The sequence below is a fragment of the Aquila chrysaetos genome, chromosome 16 (genome assembly GCF_900496995.4).
Source record: "Aquila chrysaetos chrysaetos chromosome 16, bAquChr1.4, whole genome shotgun sequence".
In the NCBI taxonomy this organism is placed as follows: Eukaryota; Metazoa; Chordata; class Aves; order Accipitriformes; family Accipitridae; genus Aquila; species Aquila chrysaetos.
In genome coordinates this window covers 25,406,419-25,430,544 of record NC_044019.1, presented here as the reverse complement: position 1 = coordinate 25,430,544, position 24,126 = coordinate 25,406,419, and the positions used below count along the sequence as shown (strand labels likewise).

Below are 24,126 nucleotides of genomic sequence, written 5' to 3'. Positions count from 1 at the left end.
TACCACCGGTAGCGCACACCGACGTTTGAAAGGGTCGGTAGGACCCGAAACTCCACTACTCGGAATCGCGAAGCTGCTCGGAAAGTTCTTTGTGTGCAACAATTGCTGCTGAAGCTGCGAGAGGAGAGAGCAAAATGCCTCTCCTAGAGCCTACTCTTTACCGTTTGAACGATTGCGCACGGGTACGTGGAAGTGACTCGGTTGTGTTGAGTGGGCTTTTGCTTAAAGTTTTTCCATCCCCGAATAGCACGTTACACACGTCGAGGAAATTATAAATGCGCTGCATACGTTGCATGGCTGCACGTTAGCTAGATGGAGCGTGGCACGATTGCTGGTGCTTGCGTGTAGGTGATAAAGGCGCAAGCAGAGAATACAAGCTGTCGGAGCTGTAAGGCAGAATTAATTTCTTTTAGGGATTTCCTGGTGACATCATTCATAATTATATGGCTTAATCCTCTAATCTACTGTAGTGCCTTCAGTTCACGTTGGGCCAAATCCACCGAGTCCCGAGGTGATTTCTACTCCCGCCCACCTGACTGAATCGTTTGGAGTTTTGCTTGTGTAAGCCACTGATCTAAGGGGAATGGCCCAATTACTTTAAATAGGAATTGAAAGCAGTATCGGTCAGAATCGGGCTCAAGCTTTGCACGGTTCTCCAGTGAGAGCAGACGGGTTGATGGTTAATTTTGACTTCAGAAAGAAACGGTGTTTCCAGCTTCTTGTTCCGCTGAAGAGAGGTGGCATAAAATACTAGATGCAGGCGCGGTTGATATGCCTGTGGTATCTTTCCGATAGACTGTGGGAGACCACAGGGGAAAAGGAGACTTGGTTATCATACTGAAGCTGCTGATTTGTTGTTTATTAATTATTAACTAGGCTTTTGAGCGCCTGCTGCAGTTTGAAGAGCCAGCACAGGAAAACGACTAGGTATTTAAAGCAGCGTAGGCTCTTGCTAAATAGTTGCTGTGACATTAGAAATAGTCTCTGTTTCTGAAAGCATTTTAAAAGCTGGAAGGGGGCACACTGAAGTTGTCACACGAGATTCTTCACTGGCATAAATTGAAGCCTGCGGAGCTACAGTGATCTATACTTGTTGAGCCTTGGGTATTCAGGCTGGAATAAACAGCTTTAATAGAGCAGTGGAGCTACTGTGATTTATGGGAGTGCCTATACTTGCTAGATGTGGTTTCTGTCCTCACCCGGTTGATGTCTGTGGCAGAGCTTTCACTGACTTTAATGGGGTCAAGATTTGTCTTGCTGGACGTAGTTTGTCCTTTCTGTTGAGCAAGTTTTAGTCCCTACTCGACCTCCCTTCATTTTAGGAGGATTTTGCCGATCTGAATAGATTTAACCCCTTTCAAATGAGGAACAGCATACTCTGTCCTTGGCAGGGACAGCAGGCGCTGTCTTTCCTGATAGGTAAGTTCACACAATTGACAGTGTGCTGCTTTTCTTCTGAGTGAAAATCTTAGGAGAAGTAATAAGTCCTTCTGTTTTTCTTCTAAAACAATCTTTGCTTTTATGGTTTTGTTTTTTTTTTTTTTTTTTTTTTTTCCCCCAGAAAGGCTGCGCCCTGTATTTATATAGGTGTTTGAGTCTGGAGTTTGTAGGTTGCAGCCCTTGCGCTGGAAGAGTTGCTGTAGGTTGGGAATCGATAGGTCAATAAGTTCTCTCCTGTTGATCAGAGGCAGGTACACTGAAGGAAAGCAGCTGCTGGCAAATATTGGCTAGAGCAGGATGGGTACATTTCTTCAGCAGCATCTTGACTGTGTGCGACTGGTTTGGGACCAGAAGAGCTGGCTGGCTGTGGTTTTGATGCTGGTGTTTGTTCCAGAAACGGAAGGTGTTCTTGGTCCGTCAGCGTGCACGGTGTCAGTTGTGGCCGTTCAGTGCCTGAGCGTCTGGGGAGGGGTGAACTAGTACTAAAAGCCTGATGATGTTGCTGATTATCTGGGAAGTACTTACCTTTGGAGAAGTTTTATCTGGGTTCATATTCTCTAATTTTAATTTTCTACAAAAAGGTGCTTATTCCCACATCCTTATGAAAGCACTGTGTATGTACTCACTCGGATATGTCGGCACTCTTGGAGCTTCGGTTCTGCCAGATGCCTCTAGGTCTTAATTTTCCTTGTAGAGTAAGGTTACGAAAGACCTCCTAAAGCTTCTGCCTTTTCAGTATTTTTTACTACTCTGCCTCTTGTGCAGCAGCAGAATCCTCTGCATTAGCACAGCACGTTATTCCAACAAGTTTTAATCCTCGAGTAAAGGAAAGGAGAAAGTGCTGTGGTACAGGTGATTTACGAGTAGAACACATAACTTCTTGTTCGGTCTGTATACCTCAGTAATTTCTTAGAGCCTTTCAAAGACTCAAACTAGAATATTTGCTGCTTAACTGATCCAGAAGCACAGTCCTGGAATAACAAATGAATCAATTTAGACCTGAACATGAAGTCCACTTGGTGGAAATCAATCTGGATGTGCTTTACAGGTAACGTCCTTGCTCCACGGAAGTCAATGGGACTTTCACCATTGACTTCAGCTGTGTCAGGATTTCATTCTTGGAGCCTGTTCCCGTTACTAGCGAAGCCAGTGGAAAAATTTCGTTAGGAAGGTGCTTGGATCCCACACGAGATATTTGACCCATGTCTCTGGCACAGATCTCATGCCACACTTACTGCTGTGTTGAGAGAGACACCGCGGTCAGGCTGGCCTCTTCCCATCCCTCGAAAAAGGAGGTATGTTTAAGGAACTTGGTGTGCCATAACCATCAAGTTGTCCTGAACCTTTGAACACAGCAACTTCAAACTGCTTGAGTGCGTGTCTTTTCTGTCAATCCCATCAGGTCCCTACCAGTTCAAGGAATGCCAAGTCTTTTCCTGGGCATAAGCCATTTCTAAAGTTTCGGTTTAGATTTGTGCTTCTCCAGTAGGTGCTCCTGCAGACCAGAAGGTGCTACTGCTGGTTTAGGTGAATGAATGTCTGCTGTTTGTAGGTAGGCTTTGGCATGCTTCACAGGCACCGGCTGTGCTGAAATACGGAGGTGCGCTTCCGAAGCAGCACCAAACAGTTTTGGGAGTCAGCCAGGGCTCTTGCGTTACACGATGGTGTTCTTTGCCCTCTACCGTATCTCCTCCAGGGTCATTTTGTCCAGTTGGGAAAACGTTTAGACTCTAAGCTGTGGGGCCCGATAGGTTAGTCGCAGCTAGGTATGAAATGTGAGAGGAATCTTCAGTCCTCACGTCTCCCTGGAAATAGTGTGGCCAAAAGACGAATGCTGCAAATCTCTTTCATCTTTTTGTATAGGTGGTTATGCTTTTGTTTGCTTATTGCTTTAGCCTTATGAAGCGACTGGATTAATATATCAGTTTTAGAACGTTTTAACTTGTGTGTAGTAAAATCTGCGGAAATAGTTTAATTGAAAGAATCGGAAAAGAATATCTTCTCTTTCCTGCCGCAGAGTTACTGTCTTATAAGTAATTACTGTACACAGCGCGTGTGTGAGTGTGAAAGTACTAGAAATGCCTGCACTAGATATTCTTCTCCATTCTTTTCATTACCTGATTTGAAATAAAAATTGATCTCACTGTCTCTGTCTCTCTCCCCCCTGCCCCCAACAGCTGTAGGATTTGGAATGGATCCTGACTTACAAATTGATATCATCACAGAACTGGATCTTGTGAATACAACCCTTGGGGTAACACAAGTGTCGGGACTACACAATGCCAGCAAAGCATTTTTGTTCCAAGGTAAGACAAACATCCTCAATTCTCTTATCTCACTTCTGTCTGTATGAGCTCATAAGAGCTTTTTTGATGCCTCATTCCCTCTAATCGTGGTCTTACTTAACTGTTGCTTTCTTTTATTTTTATTTTTTGGAAATAGTCCTTGTTACTTTCCTGAAATACAGATGGCTTTTTTTTTCCTTTTTTTTTTTTTTTTTTTTTTTTTTAACTGTGCTGTCAGGTAGTTGAGGTTAGAGATCTTTAGGGAAGTATTTTTGGGTAGGTTTTCAATATTCCCCAATATTTATTTCTAACTAAATGTGTCAGAGCGGTTCCAAGACACGGACTCGGTTGTACTCTTGTGTACTTTCTTTCTGTGATTGTACATGCAGAGACACATACAGCTGAAGCTCTGTAACTATGAGAAAGCATTTAATGTGTTGACACTGATTACTAACATGTAGCAAGTCTCTCATCAACTTTGTGGAAACTGTTAAAGTGAGAAAACTAAACAGTATTATATTTAACTGTCCAAGCTGAGTACCAGGTGCAGGATAAGTCACTTTGTGCTTTTTTTTCATTCAATATTCTAAGATAATGCTTGTGAAGTGTTTTCTAATGGTGGTGGTGGTGGTTTGTTGGTTTTTTTTTTTTTTTTTTTTTTATTTGTAGCGAGTGAAATTCTGGGTGAATTAATAAGTATTTGTGGCGAGTGAAATTGTGGATGAATTAACAAGTTTTACCACGGACTTAAGTAAGGTCCAGATTAAGAGACAACGTCCCATGGTGTGGAAGCACTGAGTTGCTACAACGTGTTTATTAGGCCAGAAAGACATTTATATCAGTTGAGATTAACATGCACATTGAAGCACGGTTGGGAACGTTTTTATTTTAAGACTTCCTATGTTTGTTTTTTCTTTGCTGCGCTTTACTCTGTGTTGAAGTGTGCATGTTAGAGTCTCACTTTTGGATATCTGCCCTCTGTAGCTGTTTTTAGAGGCAAACGATTATGATCTCATTTAGCTTTAGTTCTGGATCTGCAGGGCTAACTGACTTTATTGTAAGTAATACAAGAAGCGGGTCTATAATCTTAGTTCATCCTTTACCTGGCCAAGGCCAGTTTAGGAGCCAGAGCAGAGAGACTTCTGGAGACCTTCTCAGACTTTGTTAGTCATATCTCCAATCTTGTGTGATACGAGTAGCGTAATTTTCACAGATTCCCAGATTAATGTCCAGAAGAAGAGCATTAATTTATTCATTGTCACGGTTTAACCCCAGCCAGCAACTAAGCACCACGCAGCCGCTCGCTCACTCCTCCCCACTCCTAGTGGGATGGGGAGGAGAATCAGCAGGAAAAAAAAGTAAAACTTGTAGGATGACATAAGAACAGTTTAATAACGAAAAGAAAATAATAATTATACAATATAATAACAATAATTGTAATGAAAAGGAATATAAAAGAAAGAGAGAAATTAGACCCAAGAAAAGACAAGCGATGCACAACGCAATTGCTGACCACGTGCTGATCGATGCCCCAGCAGCGATCCGCCCCTCCTGGCCAACTGCCCCCAGTTCATATACTGGGCATGACGTCCTGTGGTATGGAATATCCCTTTGGCTAGTTCGGGTCAGCTGTCCTGGCCGTGCTCCCTCCCAGCTTCTTGTACACCTGCTTGCTGCCAGAGCATGGGAAACTGAAAAATCCTTGACTTATGTTAAGCGCTACTTAGCAACAACTAAAACAGCGGTGTGTTACCAACATCATTCTCACACTAAATCCAAAACCACTGTGGCAGCTACTAGGAAGAAAATTAACTCCATCCCAGCTGAAACCAGGACATTACTTTAAAGATGTCAATTGTTTTCTTCTGGTATCGTGACTCCGGGTTTGTGTATTATGGACAAACCACATTAAAGCACAGTCATTCTCTAAGGACTGCAGTGGCCTAACTGACTTAAAATATTTTAGTATTTCCAATTGCTATTCCATGCAGCTAATCGCAAGCACACTGACAAACTGTCATGGTGAGTTTTCACAGACTGGTGGTCAGAGCTGCAGGGAAGAAGACTGAGATGTGTTTTTCAGGACAGCTATTGAAACCATTGATACTGAAAGTAGCTTTGAAAGGCTAATGGTGAGGATGTTATGGATATTCAGTTCTTTTTGCCTTGGAGGACCCCACCTGTAGTTTACCAACTTAGAGAGGACTAGTGTAAAAAAGGTAGAGCTTGTAAAATTCACATGAGCAGATAAATTGGAGGATAGATGTTCATGGGAAGCAATGAACAAAAATTCACTGTACAAAGCGAATAAAGAATTTGAAGTCTGTAGTTAGGTAAATAAAGCTTTTTTTAATTTCCACAATGGGAATTGTTCTTGCTAACACACACAGAAATAGCTCTGTGCTTGGATATCGCCTCTAGTATAAAACTTCTTGGAAGATGGCTTGGGAAAATTACTCTCTTCAGTTAGGCTTGTGAGCCCTTGGGCTGGGAGAAGACTTGAAGACCTTTCGTCTTTTACTCCATCCTGAGAGAGGTCTGTCTGCGAGGGGTCTTTTGCTGCTGCTGTCAGACGGGACGGAGGTCCGAGGCCGCCCCGTTGGCTGCTTCCCTTCTCGTTCGTATCTGTTATTTGCTAAATGTCAGCAGTATGTCGGCAGCTGTACGAATTCGCTTTTACTAACAGAGGTGTCTTTACAACTACCGTTTGGCTGTGTGCCAGGTCCTTTGGCTGGAACCAGGAGATACTTAATTTTGATTTTTATCTCGCCATACAGTAAAACCGATATAGAATGCAGGGCAATGTGTGGGCAGCTGCTATGTCTAAGTTTTCCCACAGAGATTCACAAAAACCCCCAGCCAACGTGACGCTCCCAGAGGAGAGAAAAGACTGGAAGTTAGTACTTGGTTTCAAAATTACTGTATCCTCTTGGACTAGCTATTCCAGTCGCCAAGATGCGGTCCTTTCAGCAAAGCTTTGCTTTGATTAGTTCTTACCATATGTGAATAGTTAATGCATGCTGTGCCGTGCTGCTCCAGTGTTGTCTCTGGGGTTCTGGGCAGGGGAGGAGCTGCTTCACCTGGCAGGCTGATTGCTGAACACGGAGCCACGTTAGAAGACGTCTTCACTCGTAGGCTTTCACTGCTGGGGATTTCCTAGTTTAGGAAGTGAGAAGAGTTTGTGAGCGTGTTCTCTGGCGTGCGTTTTTCATAGGGACAGTTTTGCCTGCCGCCTTTGGCGGTGTCCTTACAGCAGGGTAACAGGGCTCTGGGCTTACACAAAGGTTCCCCGTGGATCATTTTCTGTCTTGTAAGACGTATTTCCTAAAATGGCTTTGCTAGAGCTGTTCAAAGTGAGAGTGTTCCTTTGTGTGTCACTGGAAGTCTACATCTTTGAGGTAGAGAAATGGTAATTTTTCCCCAACCCAGACAGTTCTGTGTAGAGCTGTAGTGAAAATATGGATATGTTCTCCTAAGCAAGATTCTTTTTCTGTGAATGAAACTCTTTGAAACGGAAAGCTTTGTAAGTTTGAGCATTTTTTCCATTGCATTTAGAGGCAAAAAGAAGAAATGAAGGAGGGGGGGTGATGGGAAGTTGTGCACAAAAGAAAGAGAAACTATTATTTTTAATTAGCTTTTTGATCAGTGGTGTTAGCTCTCTTAGAGTAAGTGACATAGTGTTTGTTACAAAGTTTCTGGGGAGTGATGCCATGATTTGATTTTATCCTAGCCAAAGTGTAGAAAGACTCTTTTCCCTGGAGAGTTAGCGATTTCAGTCCAAGACAAGCTCAGTGAAGTCAGTGGAGTATTCTGATTTTGTAATAATATTGGTAGTAACAGCTGAAACTCCGATTTCCGTGTGAAGCAGCTTTACAGGCAGAGAAACAAATTCAGCTCTGTTGCAAATTGTGTGACAGCGTGATAGAACCAAAGTGGCGATTGAGAGATGTGGGTTGCCTTTGGGCAAGCAAATCTCTTCTTAATGCAGAAAAGCACAGAAACCTGTAATTAAGTGTAGTCATCTGAGTGGTCCTGTTGGGCATGGACTTTGATTATTAGAGTATTTCAGCTGGATTTTTGATTGATCAGTTCCATTATTTGTGTGTTTCAGTTCCATTCTCTGTGAAATGGGGATGAGGGAATCCAAAAAGCAGTGTAAGTGCTGACAGCGTGAATTAGATGAAATGTAGATACATAACTCGTAATTGCAATTCTGCAAACAGTCTGACTCTTAAGATCCCTAACATTATGGTGTCTTAATTAGTTGTCTTTTATTTATATGAACAAGAGAGTGGAAAAAAGTCTCTGTGTCCAGATGGGTTGTTCTAGCACAAAGGGACTAAGGAGGGAGAGTGGAGATGCTTGACTAGAGTGCTCTTGGGGAACGGGGCACCCAAGATCCTGGTGTCTGACCCCACATCTCCTCGCCTCCAACCAGGAGTCCAAAGAATTCGAGGAAAAAGTTCTGGGGGTGGGTGGGAAATCTACCTGAAAGAGATGTATTGAAAATATTAATCGTCCACCTAATGCATTACAATAACATCTTGCAAACGTTGAGCGAAAGACATCTGTAAATAGTATCTTACAAACGTGACAGAATGATACTGAAATTTCTCGAACAGGATTGTAGTATAAATTTTAGCACTTGAAGAAACACTGAGCCATGGCTCACTTCATGGGGCGCAGTCCTCTTCTATGTTTCAGATGGCAGGGAGGCAGGTCTTGTTTTGACCCTGTAGGTGGAAACCTCAGCAGGATCTTGAGTTCAGTGGCAGAGAAAGGCTCTCGTTATAAATAAGGTAACAGGAGGCGCTTAACTGGTCGTCCTGTTTCTAGATAGACCGAGCCCAATTTTTAGCCTAGCTGTTACATGATGTGATTACTTTAACCAGTCTGACTTCTGTTCTGTGCTCAGTTCTCGTTGGGGAATTAAAATTTTATTCCTTTTACAACCTGTCAGCTATGCCCATTTCTTTTTAATTCTTCTTCTCTCAACACCTCCTTTGAGCTAACAGAGGCTTAAAACCTTTACATATAAAGCAGTTCCCCCAAGAAGTTTATTAAGGCTTTGCTGTTTCCTTTCCTGGAAATCTGGCAGTATTTTTCAACTTAGTCTTTAAATTAGTAATGGTCTTTTTACTATGTATACTATGTATAGCACTCAGTAAAATAAACCACCACATACTGTTAAAAGTCTCGCTATATATAGTCCTTTCTTCCCTGACCGCTTCTTTACTTTTATTAAACCACTGCTGGGTTTAGAAGAGAAACACCTGGCCCGCACCTCCTGCAGCACAGAGTTCAGTCGTGCTCCTTCTTCCCACTTTGTGATAGTGACTGCCGAGTTGTCTTCTGTACAGTTGTGGCTCCGACAGGAAAGGTGAAAGACTAACAAGTATCTTAAAGCACAGAGAAAGGCAATGGTTTTGTGAGAAAGGAGTGAATCCTGTTGATTCCTGAAACAAAAGGGCTGTCCTGCTTCAGGTCAAAAGAGAGAGCAAAGCTGCCGTCCCAAGGCGGGTAGAGGTGCCTCCCAGCAGACTCACTTGAGCTTCCAGATGCCGTACAACCCTCCCTGTCGGTGTTTCCTCTCAGCGTGTTACGGGTCCTGATTTTTTTTCAACACCTTCCTCCTTGACTTGGTAACTCCTCACTTAGAGAGTAGAGGTGTTTCCAGATCCCACTCGAGGAGTTTGAGTCCTAAAAGTCAGCTTTTGCGGTGCCAAAGTTGAAGGGCTTTGATCGCTAGCCAGCTTTGCTACGCTTTGAGATTGGTGGATAAGGAAAAGTGCAGAAGTTGATCTTGCGGTCAGGAGTGGGCACGTACCCTTTATATCGGGAACTTTAGCTCTGCTGCTGCTAGGACGGTCTTCAGGATACGCTCGTTATGCCCTGGCTACGTGTGTGGGGCAGGAGCTCAGCACTGAGGTGCGCTCAATAAATTCAAAGGCCAGGTGAGTAGGCTGCTGCCGTCGTTCATCCGTGTGTGAACATCTTCTCACCCGAGTCTCAGTGACCTGTGTGCTACGGCTAAGGTTTTAATCCACTTCAAGTGTTAAAGCTCAGTTACGCCAGCGTAAGGTGCAAGGTGTGCGAGCTGCAGAGCCCAGAGAAGAGCCAGGGACTGAATGAGGGGCAGCAGATGATGGCTCCGAGATGAAACTTGCAATTACCCTTCCTGGGGTGGACAGCAGGGAGGTCTGCAGTGAGTAGGAGAGATAAACTTTAATTTTGGAGTTCAGGGTGTCGGTCCCTCTTTACATGAGATAACGCAATGAGAGTCGTCGCTCTCTGTGTGATCTCTCCTGGTATGTTTATAGCAAATAGTAAATATAAGCAGTATCGTTTTTACGGAGCAGAAATCTTACGGTAGCAGAAAAATGAGGACAGCACGACACGGGTGGGTCGAAATCTTTGTGCTGCCTTCAGCTGTTTTAAAAGAGAGTAGCTCCAGTGCCTTTTCCATGCCCGCTGATATCTGAAGATCCTGTCTTGCTGGCGTGCTGGGAGGTTTTGGGGCAGCGGTGATGCAGAGCCGCTGGGTACACCTCCCCGGGCTGCCGGTGTCCCGCTCCTCCGCGCGCTTAGGCACAGTCGGCAAAGCAGACGGTGACCCTTGTGCTGTTGGAAAGGAATTTTTTTTTTTTTTTTTTTTTTTTTAAAACCAGGGATTGCCGGCCGCCCGCCTGGGCTCACAGCCGAGTGCCTGCGCAGCCACTTGCCGCTTCCCTCTAGCCGGCTGAGTTTTTTGCCCTTTTAAAATACGCTTTCCCTGAGGTGCCACCAGCCGGGACGAGGGGCTGGGCTGTGCCCTGAGGTGTTCCGGCGGTTGGAACCAGCTGGAACCGGCCGTGTCCGGCCCGGGGCAGTCCCCGCCTCTCCTCACAGAGACGCCCTGCGCCTCACCGCACGCTCCAGGTATATCTTCATGGAAACTCTGCAAGCTCCTTGAACTTGTGAACTTTCTTTTTTTTAAAAGGGAAGAGCGAGGGTTTTTTTTCCCCCGGTTACGTGCCCTGTCATGAAGGCCCGTGCTGGTTTCCACAGGGGCAGGGTGAATTTAGGGTTTTACCCCATGTTTGCCTGTGGGGCGCCTCTCCCGGGTTCCTGGGACCTCAGGAGGGAGAGGTCCCAGTATAAATAAATATGCTGTCAAATAAAAAGCCTGTGTATGTGTAAACAAAAATAGCACCTACCTCCGAGGTGTGGGTCAGCCTTTCGCCCCGATCATGTGGTGACATTTCAGGCATTGCTGCTTCCTCGGTGCTAAATTTTGACCTGTTTCCCTTCTCTTCCCGCTGAGCTCTCCCTTCTGAGATCCTCCTCTCACCGGAGGACGGCAGGATTGACGCGTTACTCAAAGCTGATCCGCTTTCAGGGCTGGCTGGCTCTGAAGGCAGCGGCGGACACCTCTGCTCGCTCGTAGCGGTGGCTCACGACCTGCGGCTGCACGGAGATGGTGGGGACCAGCCCAGCACGTGTCTTCCCCTGCGATGGAGGTTTATGGGGCGGTGAGAAATAGGGCCCAGCCCAGCCCTCGGGAGAGCGGGATCCTCACCCGTCCTCCGCACTCATCCCTTGGGATGGTCCCCCTGCTTTTACGAGCTCCAGCCTGGCCCTTAGGAGCTGTGGCAGCTGCCCGCCATCCTAGAGTTCCCTCACTGCTTTCAGCCCTTTGTCAAAGCTGCTTTTGAAAGCACTGCTAAAATAAAAGTTAAAATAAGATATCGACAGCTGGGCTGGCTGCACCCAAGAGGGTGGAGGGAAGCGTGACTTCTCTGACGGGGAAGGTTTCCGTGCTTGTGTCCATCAGCAGGACGGAGAGCAAGGTCTTGATCTCTTTTTGGGATTTCTGGTGCTTCTCCTGCTTTCCCCCTTTCCTTCCCAGACCTCTCTGAAAGCTGGAAAGGAGAGGGAAATAAGGCCGGAAATTTAAGGGCAAGGACTGGGTATGTAAAGTGACAATAATACAGTTGGGGTGAACGGGCTCCCCTGAGAGGATGCAGGCTGGTGCTGGGCAGTGGGTGGTGAGCAGCAGTCGGGTGAGATGAGCTGTGACAGGCAGGGCAAAGAAACGGGGCCTCAGGTGGAGGGGAGAGAGGCGAAACAGCTGGGGTGAGGAGCTGGAGGCCGAGAAGGGAGCGGGTGACGGCCGGGCGGAGAAGCTGGGACGAGGACACCACACGGACTCAGACTCGAGGGGAAGGGAGCGAGGCGCAGGGATGAAGAGCACGGTAAGGGGAGCCACGGACAGCCGTTGGGAGAAGGAGCCCGGAGAGAGGGGCAAGGAGCGAGGGCCTCAACGGGGAACGCGAGGGCTGCAGTCTTAGACTAGGTGGGGAGGAGCGGGTAAAGGTTTGCTTACGGTAGGTTTGCGTCAGGGCAGCGTAATAGGGAAAAGCACTGAAAGTTCAGGTTGGGTAGTGCTGTAAAGTACCTGTGATGCGTGGTAATTTTTAACAAATGTTTTTGCAGGATACAACTTGGATAATGTGGGGGGTTTTTATTAGTTTTTTTTATTAGAACCTTAATTGTGCTGTGCTTTGGTTGTTCACCTGTAAAGCTGAGGTACTAATGCCCTTTCCTGTAACAGCAGTGGTGTGAAAAGAATTCATTAATATTTGTAGAGGTCTCGGATACTGTGCTGGAATAATTAACTTGGTCATGGTCTGTTCTGTCTTCAGAGAAGGATTTGAATACGGTAGATTTACTGTTCAAGGGGAGCCTTGAACAATAAAAATCAAGCAAAACTTTGGATCCTTGTTTGTTCAATAAATATTTTTTGCTCTTTGTTCTTTACTTTGTGCACTGACTGAGACAGGGGCCCTCTGGAAAGCTGGGGTGTGATCCTGTAATTAAGAACTGGTGTTGGAATGCGCATCCCCGGAGGGTTGAGCAAGGTTTGCCTCTGAGACTTTAACCCTAACATCTGTCTAACTTCTCATTTATATTTGTTTTTTAAATATAGCTGATGTTTTAATGTGTTTTGTATACACAAGGTAGATTTTTTTTTTTTTGGCAATGAAATCGTTAGGTTAAGTGGTTTTTTTTTTTTCCTTTGCAAAACTGACCATTTTCAGAAGAGAGAAATGATCTGGAGTTGGAATACAATGAGCTAGGAGGGGATGAGTGAGATGAATCATCTTCAGTGGAGGAAATTAACGATCACTTGGGACATAATTATTGAACAATGCTTCGAGGCTTTGAAGATACATAAACTACTGTTAACTTTGTCAGTTTCCAGAATTAGTTTTTAAAATACTCATATATACCTATCCAATGTTGGCTGTTTCCACTCTCGTTTGATGTTTGAATTATGTTAGAAACCTGTCTAGGAGTAAAATTATCCAGCATATTGATATGAAGGTATAACTTGTAAATCCTTGCAGAGTTTCTTATTGCATATCCTCTTGTTTCCAACACCGCTGCCCCTCCTCTCCTGAGTAAGTGTAGACTAAAATAGAAACCTAGTCACATTAAATGACAGTGACCAATTTCTACTTTTCTTTTTTTTTTTTTTTTTTTTTCATCCTGAATGTTGTCATGCTGTCTTCTGTTACTTGACATTTTTTGGGTTTCCCATCATGTCTGTAATGATTAGGAAAGAATTCTGAGCACACATTACCTCTGTCCTTGGCAGTTATTTTTGCTTTCCTGGGAGACAATAATTGTGCTACTTGTCTATCTTCATTGCCAGGGTGGTAAGTACAGAGGGGAAGCGGGATAAGCACTTCAGTATTTCTGTAGTATACTAAAAGCCTCGAATGCTTCTGGCAACCTGTTGACAAAGTCCTGTAATGAAGATAAGCAGAAAGGAAACAAAAGGTCTCTGCTCTTCAGTGGGCAGAGAGTGGGATGCAGAAATTAGTTTCTGATACCGCTATTAAGTGTTGCATGCTCCCACACCGCGTGAGCATCTAGGCCCTTACAGTGAAAGTAAATCCATTTAGATAAAAGTAAGAATAACTGTTTGAGCTTCTCGTATCTTCATCAGAACAGAAATAGGACAAAAATTGTCTGTTTCCTGCAAAGCATTTTAGCAAACTGATACTGTTAAGACATATCATACTGCAAGTGATCAGGTTTTAACTACTTGTTTAGTAAATGAGTATTGAACTGGAGTAAGAATATTGTTCTGTAACATCTCGTCAAACAGGCCCGTGTGCTAGTCAGAGCCCCGGGAAGTTGAGGTGAAGCAGAGTCGGCACCTGAGTTGTGCCGCCTTGAGGCGAGTCCCTGCGCAGCAGCGCTGAGTATCCCTGGGCGGAGAATCCTGCCCAAGGTCAGGGAAGTCCCTGCACCCAATACTGCAGGTCCAGGTCGCTGGACAGATGCTGGGGTAAAAGAGAGGAGAATCGGAGCGTTACTTGGCACTGCTGAGTTAAAACTGCTTGAAATGCAGAGGGAGGGAAAAGCGATGCTGAAGACCTGGGTTCTCACTGTAGGCAGTGAAACAAAGCGGTCCATTGGGGTTGATTTTGACTCCAAGAGGGATCTCTTAATTTTTAAAGCAATTTTAGTAGAAATGTGTTAATATCCATTTGATAAGAATATTTACACTCATCCTCCTTGATTAAATTACTTCTAAACAGAGCTACATCTTTTGCCTAAAAGGAAATGGTGTTATTATTTGAAATTACTGTCACATGAATTTAAACACATACAATGATTTTTTTTTTGAAAATTTTTTTTGAGATTTTGTACCTTTAAAAAGTACACAAAGGCAGATATAATCATACCTAATACAAGAGGCAGGCATGGACCATTTCCTGTGGTGAAAAACCCTGCTGTCTTGAACTACCTATCAAGAATAAAAATTAGATGCTACTTGAGGCCTCAACCTACTTCTTCTATGCCAAATTCTAGATTAATCTTGCCACCTGCAGTGTGGATGTATAAATGACACGAGGGGGACATTTTTTCTCTTAGTTTTCATTTTTGCCACATAAATGGTGTGGAGTAATCATGTCATACTGTGCTGGTTTATGGCATTATTATCATGTGATTGCCTTGCCTTTGTGGCCTATTCAATGATACAAAATACAGAACAGTAGATTTTTTTTTTTTTTTTTTTTTTTAATAGAATGGACAAAAAAATTGTTTCTGGCACCTGATGTCCACTAAAACATTGATTTAAATCCTTAGTTATGTAGGTTGCATATCTGCTAAAAGAGCAAAGTTGGTTCTGTAATTCTGACAACCGGGATCTGTGACTCACTACTTTAGAGCGATAAATACTGTAGCTGAGTGCTGATGTTTTGGCCTCCTAAAAACCTCTCATACAGGCTTTCTGTCCCCGCATCCTCCCTCCTTGCGTGATAACATTTCTTACATAGTTAAAGCTGAGTTTCCCATTGGTCCTCTGTGCTATAAATAGGAAAAAATAATATAGGATCACTGCAGCTGCATGGATTATTTTACTGAGTCTGTCCTCCCCTTGCACATACGGGTGACTCCTCCCTCTGAAGCTGAGAGTTTTCCATTTGGCATCAGTGGGAACAGACACCTCCTACAGCGGACAAGTTTGGGTTGTAAAGCTTAGTTCTGTGTCGTCTCCCCCCTTCTTTTCTTTTTTCCTTTTTCTTTTCTTTTTTTTTTCTTCTCATTTTTTTAGCTTTTGTAAACTGGAAGCTAGCAAAGATGCTCCGAGAGCACAGCACGTATAAAACTGGGTCTTGGAGGTTAAATACTCATTGCTTCTATGATGAAAGACTATCTACAGATGGCATTCAGACCTGCCTCTGCTTCTCTCTCTCCACTTTGGCTCATTGTGCATAACAATGTTGAAATTTTAAAGCCTATTCGTGGGGACTGGGGAAAATAACAAAGCCAAGATGTGTGGGAGGAGAGTGGGGTTTGTATGTGTGCGTCATGATTTTTCTTGGTCTGTGGAGGTCTCTACGGATGTTCAACATGCTGTTTGGAAAATGAAGCGGCATGGCCTTAAAACACGATATTTGTAGAATAATTTGGTAAATGCCGATGATTTGGAAACCACACGTACCGCATTTTAGCACAAGTCTTCCTTTAAAGGGAATCTACTGGCAAGTTGTGGTAGGAGGACTCTGTGCAGTATTAGTTACAGTAATCTTATTAGGGAAATGGTGGAAGTTGTTTAGGTTTACTTCATCATAATTAATTCTGAAGCCAGAAGAAAATTAAGTTTCTTTTTTATAATAGTATTGCCCACACATTTAAAAGTCATGGTCCTCTGTGTTAGCCTTTTGTTCTCTGATGCGGGCAGTGCTTTTAATGTTTTTAGATGTCTTGCGAGTACCAGCTTTCAGATGGGATATTCTGCGTTTCTAGCTTTATGCCATCCTAATTGTTTCAGAATGTAGTCATTAAAAAAAAAAAAAAAGTAAACATTATTGCTGGTGTTACTGCTAACGGCAAGAAATGCGAAAAAGAGGGACACATGTGGCATTCTATTTAAATAAAAGCTTATTTTCAGAAACAAAGGCTTATGGAGCAAAAGGGAGCTCTTAGTACCCCAAGCACGTTTGCTGTTACGGATGAACCCACAGCAATGGATGCTATCAAAGTTGTCATATTTTATTCATGAGTTGTGGTATGCTTGGGTGAAATAAGAAAAGCAATGCTCCAAATCATAATTATGGTGTAAAAAGATAAAACAGTTATTATTGTGACATTTTTTGAGAATTCGTAAATCTCTCAAATAATTCATCTAAAACTTGAGGAGAATGACTAAGTATGCTAGCTGTATTTATGATTCTTTGTTGGGGGTGCGTGGAACACTTCACGAATAGAATTTATACATATTTGGGGAGAATATATAAATGCGTGCTTATGTGTGTTCCAAGAAGCAAAGACAACTAGAATATTGAATATAAACGTAAAGAGGCTGACAGCAGAAATTATACTTCAGTAGAGAAGGGCTTTGACAAATGTATTATGCCTCATGCTATTATCATGCAGTTAATAAATAAAACAGACACCCAGGATTTAATTTGCTTTAGCAATAAATGGAAGTGATATTTCTGAGGGAAAGAAAACAGAAGGAAGAATTAGTTTATGAAACGCGTTTGTTTAATGCTTGTACAAATTGTATATAGAGAATAAAGAAAAAACATAAGATTTTAGTAATAAATGAGCTAAATGCTTTAAAAGTAATTAAAAAAAACCTATTTAGAGTGTCAAGTCATTGGGAGTTTTTGAACCAAGAGCACTTCAGCATATGCTTACTTTGAACTTTACAGATAATTTCATTGCCTTCACTTGGATTATTCATGTGATAAAAGGCTTTACTGGACTGGAAATTAAAACCGTTGTGTAGGTGTAGCCGGGTCTGTTAGCTGCCATAAGTAGCATTAGGCGTTGTAACCTCTCTCTGCAAGTGAAGAAACCGAGTCAGAGGCTTCTGTTTTGCTGAAAGTTCCCTGTTAATGAACTATTTAAAACTAGTATTTTGATTTACACGTTTAAGAATGCAGGTTTTCACTAGGCAGGCAAATTCTGATTTCTGTGTGACCTTGCTGAAGTTAGACTGGGATTTCCAACAGAGTCAAAGTAATTGAGGCATTCAGCTTCTCTCCTGCTTCAGTGGGATCTAGTACTTAAAATTGCTTTGAAAATCCAGGTTATGGGTTACTTTTTGACTCTATCTGTCATTTTCATGTTAAACTTAGGAATCCTAAAGCACTTCAGAAGTATTTGGTGTTACTGTTTATTTTTAATACTCTTGCCATAAAGTATAAGCAGCATTTATTATTACCCGTAAGAAGGAAGAGCGCTAAATGCAAAATCAGAATTATGACACAGTGCTTAAAAATACAAATGGATCGATCTCTCTGCATGCTCTATTGAAGAAGCTTAAATTTTGTTGCGAGATTACAAGCACGCTAAGGGTTGTAGTGGGACACTACAATTAAGTCCAAATAAGTCCAAACTACAATTAGCAGTAATTGGCAAAACTTGGCTTCTGTATCTGATTTTTGGTTCTAGATGTTCCTTGCCTTCTGGTACCATCTTAAGTTTCTTTTAAACAAATGCGGCTCGAGAACATGTTTTGTCAAATTCAATGTATGTTATCGTTCTTTAAAAGTAATTTCAAATTCTTTGGGTCTGTGACTTTGAGCATACCTGAAAATGTTTTGTAGAAGGGGAGGAAAAAATTGCTTAGCTTGGGTTTGCATGAAGCCAGAACACAGACAGTATTTTTGGGTGGCTCATTATTTTGTGTGACATTAGCATTTAATACACTCTTAAAATAGATCCCTGAAGTGGACAGTACTCCTGCAAAACGGACAGCATATCAGTAACGATTCTCAGCAATTACTGCTTTTTCCCAATGTTGCGTACATTGCCGCTGGCTCTGTTCAAACATGACAGCGTTACTACTGTAGTCCCTGCTCTTTCTGTTAAAATGTTGTTGTTACTTTCCAAATTGGCAAATAGCAATCTTTATAGTCACAGTGATGTGATACCTTATCTAATAAAGATAAACAGTGGAAAAGATGTTATAATCAGTGACTCCTGAACTAATTAACTAACAACACATGTAATTTGATTAACTCACATGATTTAAGAGTAGATTATGTGCTTTTAGTGGTAGCATACCTTCTGGAGCATTTCTACCAAGCATTTAATTTAAGGGATCAAGCGTTTGTCAACAGTCTTGATTTCAGCACGAGTCCCTTGAGGAAACAGCAGAGCCTACTTGAGAAGGCAAGCCTGAGCTCAGTAGCCGCTTAAAATATTTGAAACACATTAAAATGGCTGCCTTGAGTAACAGGGTGAGTAACAGCCTCAGCAGGGCGATCGCCGTTGTTCTCGGCAGGAAGCCTGTTGCAAAGCCGTTTGGCTTACTCCGGTTTTCCGATTTTGCTCCGTAATGGCCGCATGGTTTGAAGATGGCATCGGTTGCTGCGCTATGCGTGTGCCCACGCCTGCCACTCGTCTTTCTGCTGCTGGAGGGATGACTCCGGTGCTTTCCTTGGGCATTCTGTCCATTTGGGTGGAAGAGACAAGGAAGGGCCCTGGAGATACGAAACCCATATGCAACGAAAGAGGGGCAGTGTCTCAATGTAGGCTTTGCTGCAGCTTTACGCCACTGTGCTTTCTCTGTCACCGAGGGCACCTTTTGCTCGCTGGGGCTTGAGAAGTGTAGGTGGCCGCCTTCTGTCTTGGCACGTATTCGTTTCCAAGTCTTGTGCGATATCTGCTGCTCTGTTTGTTCCGGAGTACTCGATTTCCATTTGGTTCAGTTTGAAATGCTGATAAAGCAAACAAAGGACTTAGACTCCCAACAACAACTTAATTAACATGAGTGTGGTCATTCTAGCTAGTGCTCAAGTCAGGCCAATTTTCAAGAAGTGAAGAGTCCGACATTAAGCCACTAAATCAACTAAATTATTGGTTGGGGAGAAACTGTGATTTGATAAGTAGTCTCTGTTTGATTTCTTTAGTGACTCAAAATTCTGCTGTCCTTGGCATCTGGAGTTTTAGGATTGGGTTTGCAATAGCTTCTTGAAAGGAATGAAATATATATATAATTTTAAATGCTAGATTAATTTTGTTAGGAGAGACCTAGTTGTAAACTAGTTTACAAACATGTATATCAAAATGACAGCAATATATGAACGCGTATTGCCAGGGTAGTTTTGCATCATACAAAAGGAGAGTTTACATTGAATTACACTATTTTTCCACCTTCTCTAGCAGAACTGCTTTTGCTGTACAGTCATGGGAACTTACCTTTGTAACATTAGCTATTCACCCTGGTAATTGCTCTATCCTCTAATTTAATGAAAACCCATTAAACCGAAACAATAATTAAAATGAGACATCATCTCTGTAGGAGGCTTGCATATTAAAATCACCGAGCATTTCACTGCAGACGGATCTTATTCTTGAGAAACGGTGTTTGAAGCAACATGTAAAAAGTGATTTATAATGAATAATCGTCATTTAGAAAGCTGTGCTGTTGAACATGATTTCCTACTGTTTATTACTGACTCCGAGTGGAGCTAGCAAGGCAAGAGCATTTACAATGCCTTTTCATACCGGTGAGAATACCTAGAAGCAGAGATGTGCTTGTGAGAAAACATCGTGCCCTCTTTAGTCCTCCCCGGTAGCGTAGTTTTTAAGAGAAGGTTGAGGCGTTTTCCCCCCTCTCTCTGGGTTTCTGGCAGGTATGACAGGCGGTGCTGCTCCCCTCTGTTCCAGCGCAGGGGGCCACAGAGAGCAGAATGAGGCCGGCTCAGCACCTTAATGTAAGCTTGCGCTTGTTTTCCCTTGGCGGTACCCCCACGGCTTGCTAAACCCCATGCTTTAGCGCGGCTTGGCAGCAGTGTAGGCGAGTGCCAGGCACGGTGAATGAATTTGGGTCTGCGCTTAGGGGATGTCTAGGTATGCTGCTACTTGGCTGGCGCGTCTCTGCAGCGCGGTGTGGGCTGTCTCGAGCCTTGGTGCTGATAGCCAAATTGAGCACCCAGAGTGCTCTGAGGGATATACGTGGCTCTGTGCCTATTCCTGTGACAGGAGCGTGTTGTTTGCTTATAAGGAGAAATTTGTGTGAATTTTCTCCCCGCAGCTTAAGATAAAAAATCGGTGCTATCTGCAGATAACTGCATTTTGCCCTCGCTAGGCAGGGAGGGACAACTACCTGAAGTGTTTCCCTGCTTGGCAGTGAAATGACTTCTTTTTGGCCACTATTCCCACGGTTGGTGTTAGCATCCTTCTGTGAACTTTTGGAGCTGTTTGTGACTTGTGTGGACTGAGGAGTGGTTTTAGAGGAGCAGGAAGGAGTGGGCGTCTATCACCGGTAGTGTTTTGGGTTGTTGTTTTGTGGTAGGTTTTTTTTTTTTTTTGACCAGTTCTTCAAAAGGTGATTCGTGGGACCAATGTGCAGAAAGGGGTCTGTGCACTGGATCCCATTTGGACTCAGAGGCTTTGATGAAGCACCTGCCTTCAGTGCGCAAGAAGGGTTTTGTGGTGCTGTTGTGTGTTTTCATCCTGAGCAACTTTAGAAACTGTCTACCCTGAGAGTTGCTAGTTTCAGATACTTCTACTCTTGGTTCCATTTCTGGAAAGCTGACAACTTAAAAAAATGTGGCACTGTTTTTTGGTGGTGTTTTTTTTGTTTGTTTTTTAATAGAGATTTCAGTTTTATTGGATTTTGCCTACAGCAAGGTAAAAGCCGATATGCTGCAATATTCGATTCTTTAATTGCTGTAGCTGAAATCCAGATTCTCTGTTGTCGCAGGGTTAATTTCCACTTGCTTGTCCAGAGTGACGGTGCAAAGGTTCTCCTGAAAGCACGTTGAAACAAATAGCTTTAAAATGATTGAAGGTACCAATGAAGCAATGTGTTCTGCAGTACGTTCTCTGCCAAAGGAAGTAAGTAAAAGGAAAAGGTATTCAAGCAGGCTAGTGAATGATGAAACATACCTGTTGCTTTAGAAAACACGGGTTGATTTGGAACTGAATTTTAGTATTTTTCCTCTAGTGGAAGCATCTGTTAAAGAAAAATGATTGCCCAGATGGATTGGGATTCAGCTTGTAAGAACCGGTGCACATTTTTCATTGCTTAAAATTCCAGCCCAAATGGTCATGTACTTCCCTTTGTACCGTGGATTGTTGACACTGTCATCAAAGTAAGTTTGGCAAGAACTTTGCCTGCTTTCCTAGCATTATCCTTTTCTTTCTCTAACTCATTTTGTCTGCTTCTGTGTGGTGATAATTTTCTCACTCTGTCTCTAATGCAGCTGAAGCCAACTTCTCCCTTTCTCTTATTTGGTGCTTCTAATGTGTTCTGGGCTACGAGTGGCAAAAGCCTGAGGTTTTAATTTTTAGTTGCCAGAGCTGCTGATGCACAGAGCAGTGGATCCACACAGGAAGACGTGTCTTGAGGGCCTAAATCAAATTTGTAAGGATTGATACTAATCCTGAGTTATTGTACCCTCTTAATTCCATTTGTCATGTAGGGTTACTGCGTACCGAAATACCTGTACATTTAATACGTACGAGGTAAAGCTTGCCCTGACGTCGTTGGCCCCAGAGCGGCGTTACCGTTCATCTGGACCGGTGTTACGATGAAGTGAAAACCAACCCATGCTAAAATAAAAATTTGAGACTTATTTTGAAGGTGCTGAAAGCGAGTATCGTGAGTAATCGCAGTTGCGGGTAAGATTTATCAAGGTGGCTGAGCGTGTAAGAGCTTGCTGCAGCTAAGCAGGGTGCTGTGTGCTTCCTCTGCAGATCCTGGCCAGACACGCTGCGGCTGCTGAGCCCCTGCGTGAGTGTAGCCCTGGGTGCTGGCTCCTCTTGTAGCTCGGCTCGGTAGGGCTGTGCTGGTCGGGGGCTGAATGGGCTCACGCGGGACAAGGCAGCCGGGAGAAGGCAAGGTGGCATCCCTGGGGATGGGGGAGATGGCGCCGGGCAGGGAAATGTGGGATGGCAGCGGCTAAATGGGTTTGGCCGTCCTGGGAAACTGCACCGTTGCTTTGTGTTTGGTCCTTCTTCTTTGGACGTGCGGTCTAAAAAAAGGAATTAAAATCAAGCAACAAATATGGTCTCACTCTGACATAGGTGTGTCTTCTGCTTCTCTGTTTTGCTGAAGGTGGAAAGTTGCCTTGACTTGATGCTCTGAGATGATTTGTATCTGTTGTACTTTCAAATAACTGTGTATGCTTGCTTTTTTTGCTTGTTTAATTTTAGAAACACTTTGGTATGTTTAAAAACCCTCTCCAGACAGTCAGTATTTCAAATTAAGAAAATATAATCACATAGAAGGGCATGTGAAAGTCGTATCTATGTTTATTTATTTATTTATTTTGCTGAGATTGCATTATCATTCAAGTGTGAAGCGATGTTTCACTGAAGATTATTGTATAAACCTATATTGTTCTATATTATGTAGGAAATACGACATTTCATTACAAGCAGACAGTTATTTTTATAGAGAGCATAAAAAGTATTTTCCCTTTCAGGCACCTGCGGTGAGGGGGTGTATGTATTCTCAATTTTTCTTTTTTTGAAGTGTGAAACCTTCAACCTGAAAATAGAAAGCTCTTATTCTAAATGGATCATACTCCCAGTTCATTTTTATGGTACTTTGTGCAGAAATCGAGCAAAACACAAACAGATGACATACCCAGTGATCGCGCAGTATGAGGAGGGCCACTGCCAGAGAGGCGCAGGAGGGCTCTCCCATGGGGCACAGGAGCTGGGGTGATGCTGTGCCGGCTGGGCCATGCCCTCGATGAGGCCTCGTGCGGCTCCTTCCCAGCATTCGGGCCCCGGGTTGTGAGCCCAGGGCTGTGCTCAGCACCCCGACAGACTTATCATCTCTGAAACGCCGTCTCGTGTGCCCCGTGGGTCCTCGCGAGCCTTGGTGGGCTCTTCAGCTTACAAGTCCAGCCGCCAGCTCTTGGGTCACATTTGCCATCTTGCCGCTGAATTGCTGGGAAACTCCCCTTGTTGTAGTTGCTGAGACTGAGTTATGAAGAACAGCGTTTCCTGAGACGTTTCAGCATCTGCAAGTACGTTTTCAGTTGTCTAGTGGTAGGGGGTGTTCCTAGGCACTGGTACCTCCTCAGACTGATAATGAGTAGATCTACTCCAAAGAAATAGCACCATACTCTAGACATGTATTCATTTTGAAAAGCCTAGTTGTGTAACTTTGTATGAATTGTATGTGTGTTGCAAAGCGGTATGTAAATACTGCTTGTTATCTGGTAGTTTGAACCCAAGATTCTGAAATTTTAGAGAATCATAGAATGGGTTGGAAGGAACCTGAAAGATCATTTAGTTCCAGCCCCCCTGCCATGGGCAGGGACACCTGCTACCAGACCAGGTTGCTCCAAGCCCCATCCAACCTGGCCTTGAACACTGCCAGGGATGGGGCATCCACAACCTCTCTGGGCAACCTGTTCCAGTGCCTCACCACCCTCACAGCGAAGAACTTCTTGCTTGTATCTAATCTAAATCTACCCTTTTTCAGTTTAAAGCCATTACCCCTTGTCCTATCACTACAGGCCCTTGGAAAAAGTCTTCTCCAGCTTTCTTGTAGGCCCTTTTAGGTACTGGAAGGCTGCTATAAGGTCTCCCCGGAGCCTTCTCTTCTCCAGGCTGAACAACCCCAACTCCCTCAGCCTGTCTTCATAGGAGAGGTGCTCTACAGCCCTCTGATCGTCTTCGTGGCCCTCCTCTGGACTCGCTCCAAGACGTCCACGTCCTTCTTATGCTGGGGGCCCCAGAGCTGAACGCAGTACTCCAGGTGGTGTCTCACACAGAGTAGTGAGAGTAGAGCAGAGTAGAGGGGGAGAATCACCTCCCTCGACCTGCTGGTCACGCTTCTTTTGATGCAGCCCGGGATACGGTTGGCTTTCTGGGTTGCAAATGCACATTGTTGGGTCAAGTTGAGCTTCTCATCAAC

General features: G+C 43.7%; 1 protein-coding gene across 4 annotated transcripts in view; it reads left to right on the top strand.

Moving 5' to 3' along the window:
* Window positions 1-24,126, top strand: part of NELL1 (neural EGFL like 1) — a 300,863-nt gene that overhangs the window by 881 nt on the left and 275,856 nt on the right. For all 4 annotated transcript variants that reach the window (XM_030039088.2, XM_030039085.2, XM_030039086.2 and 1 more), the window contains exon 2: window positions 3,618-3,746. In XM_030039088.2, the coding sequence (XP_029894948.1) occupies window positions 3,618-3,746 (129 nt within the window). The remainder of the gene's footprint in view (window positions 1-3,617; window positions 3,747-24,126) is intronic.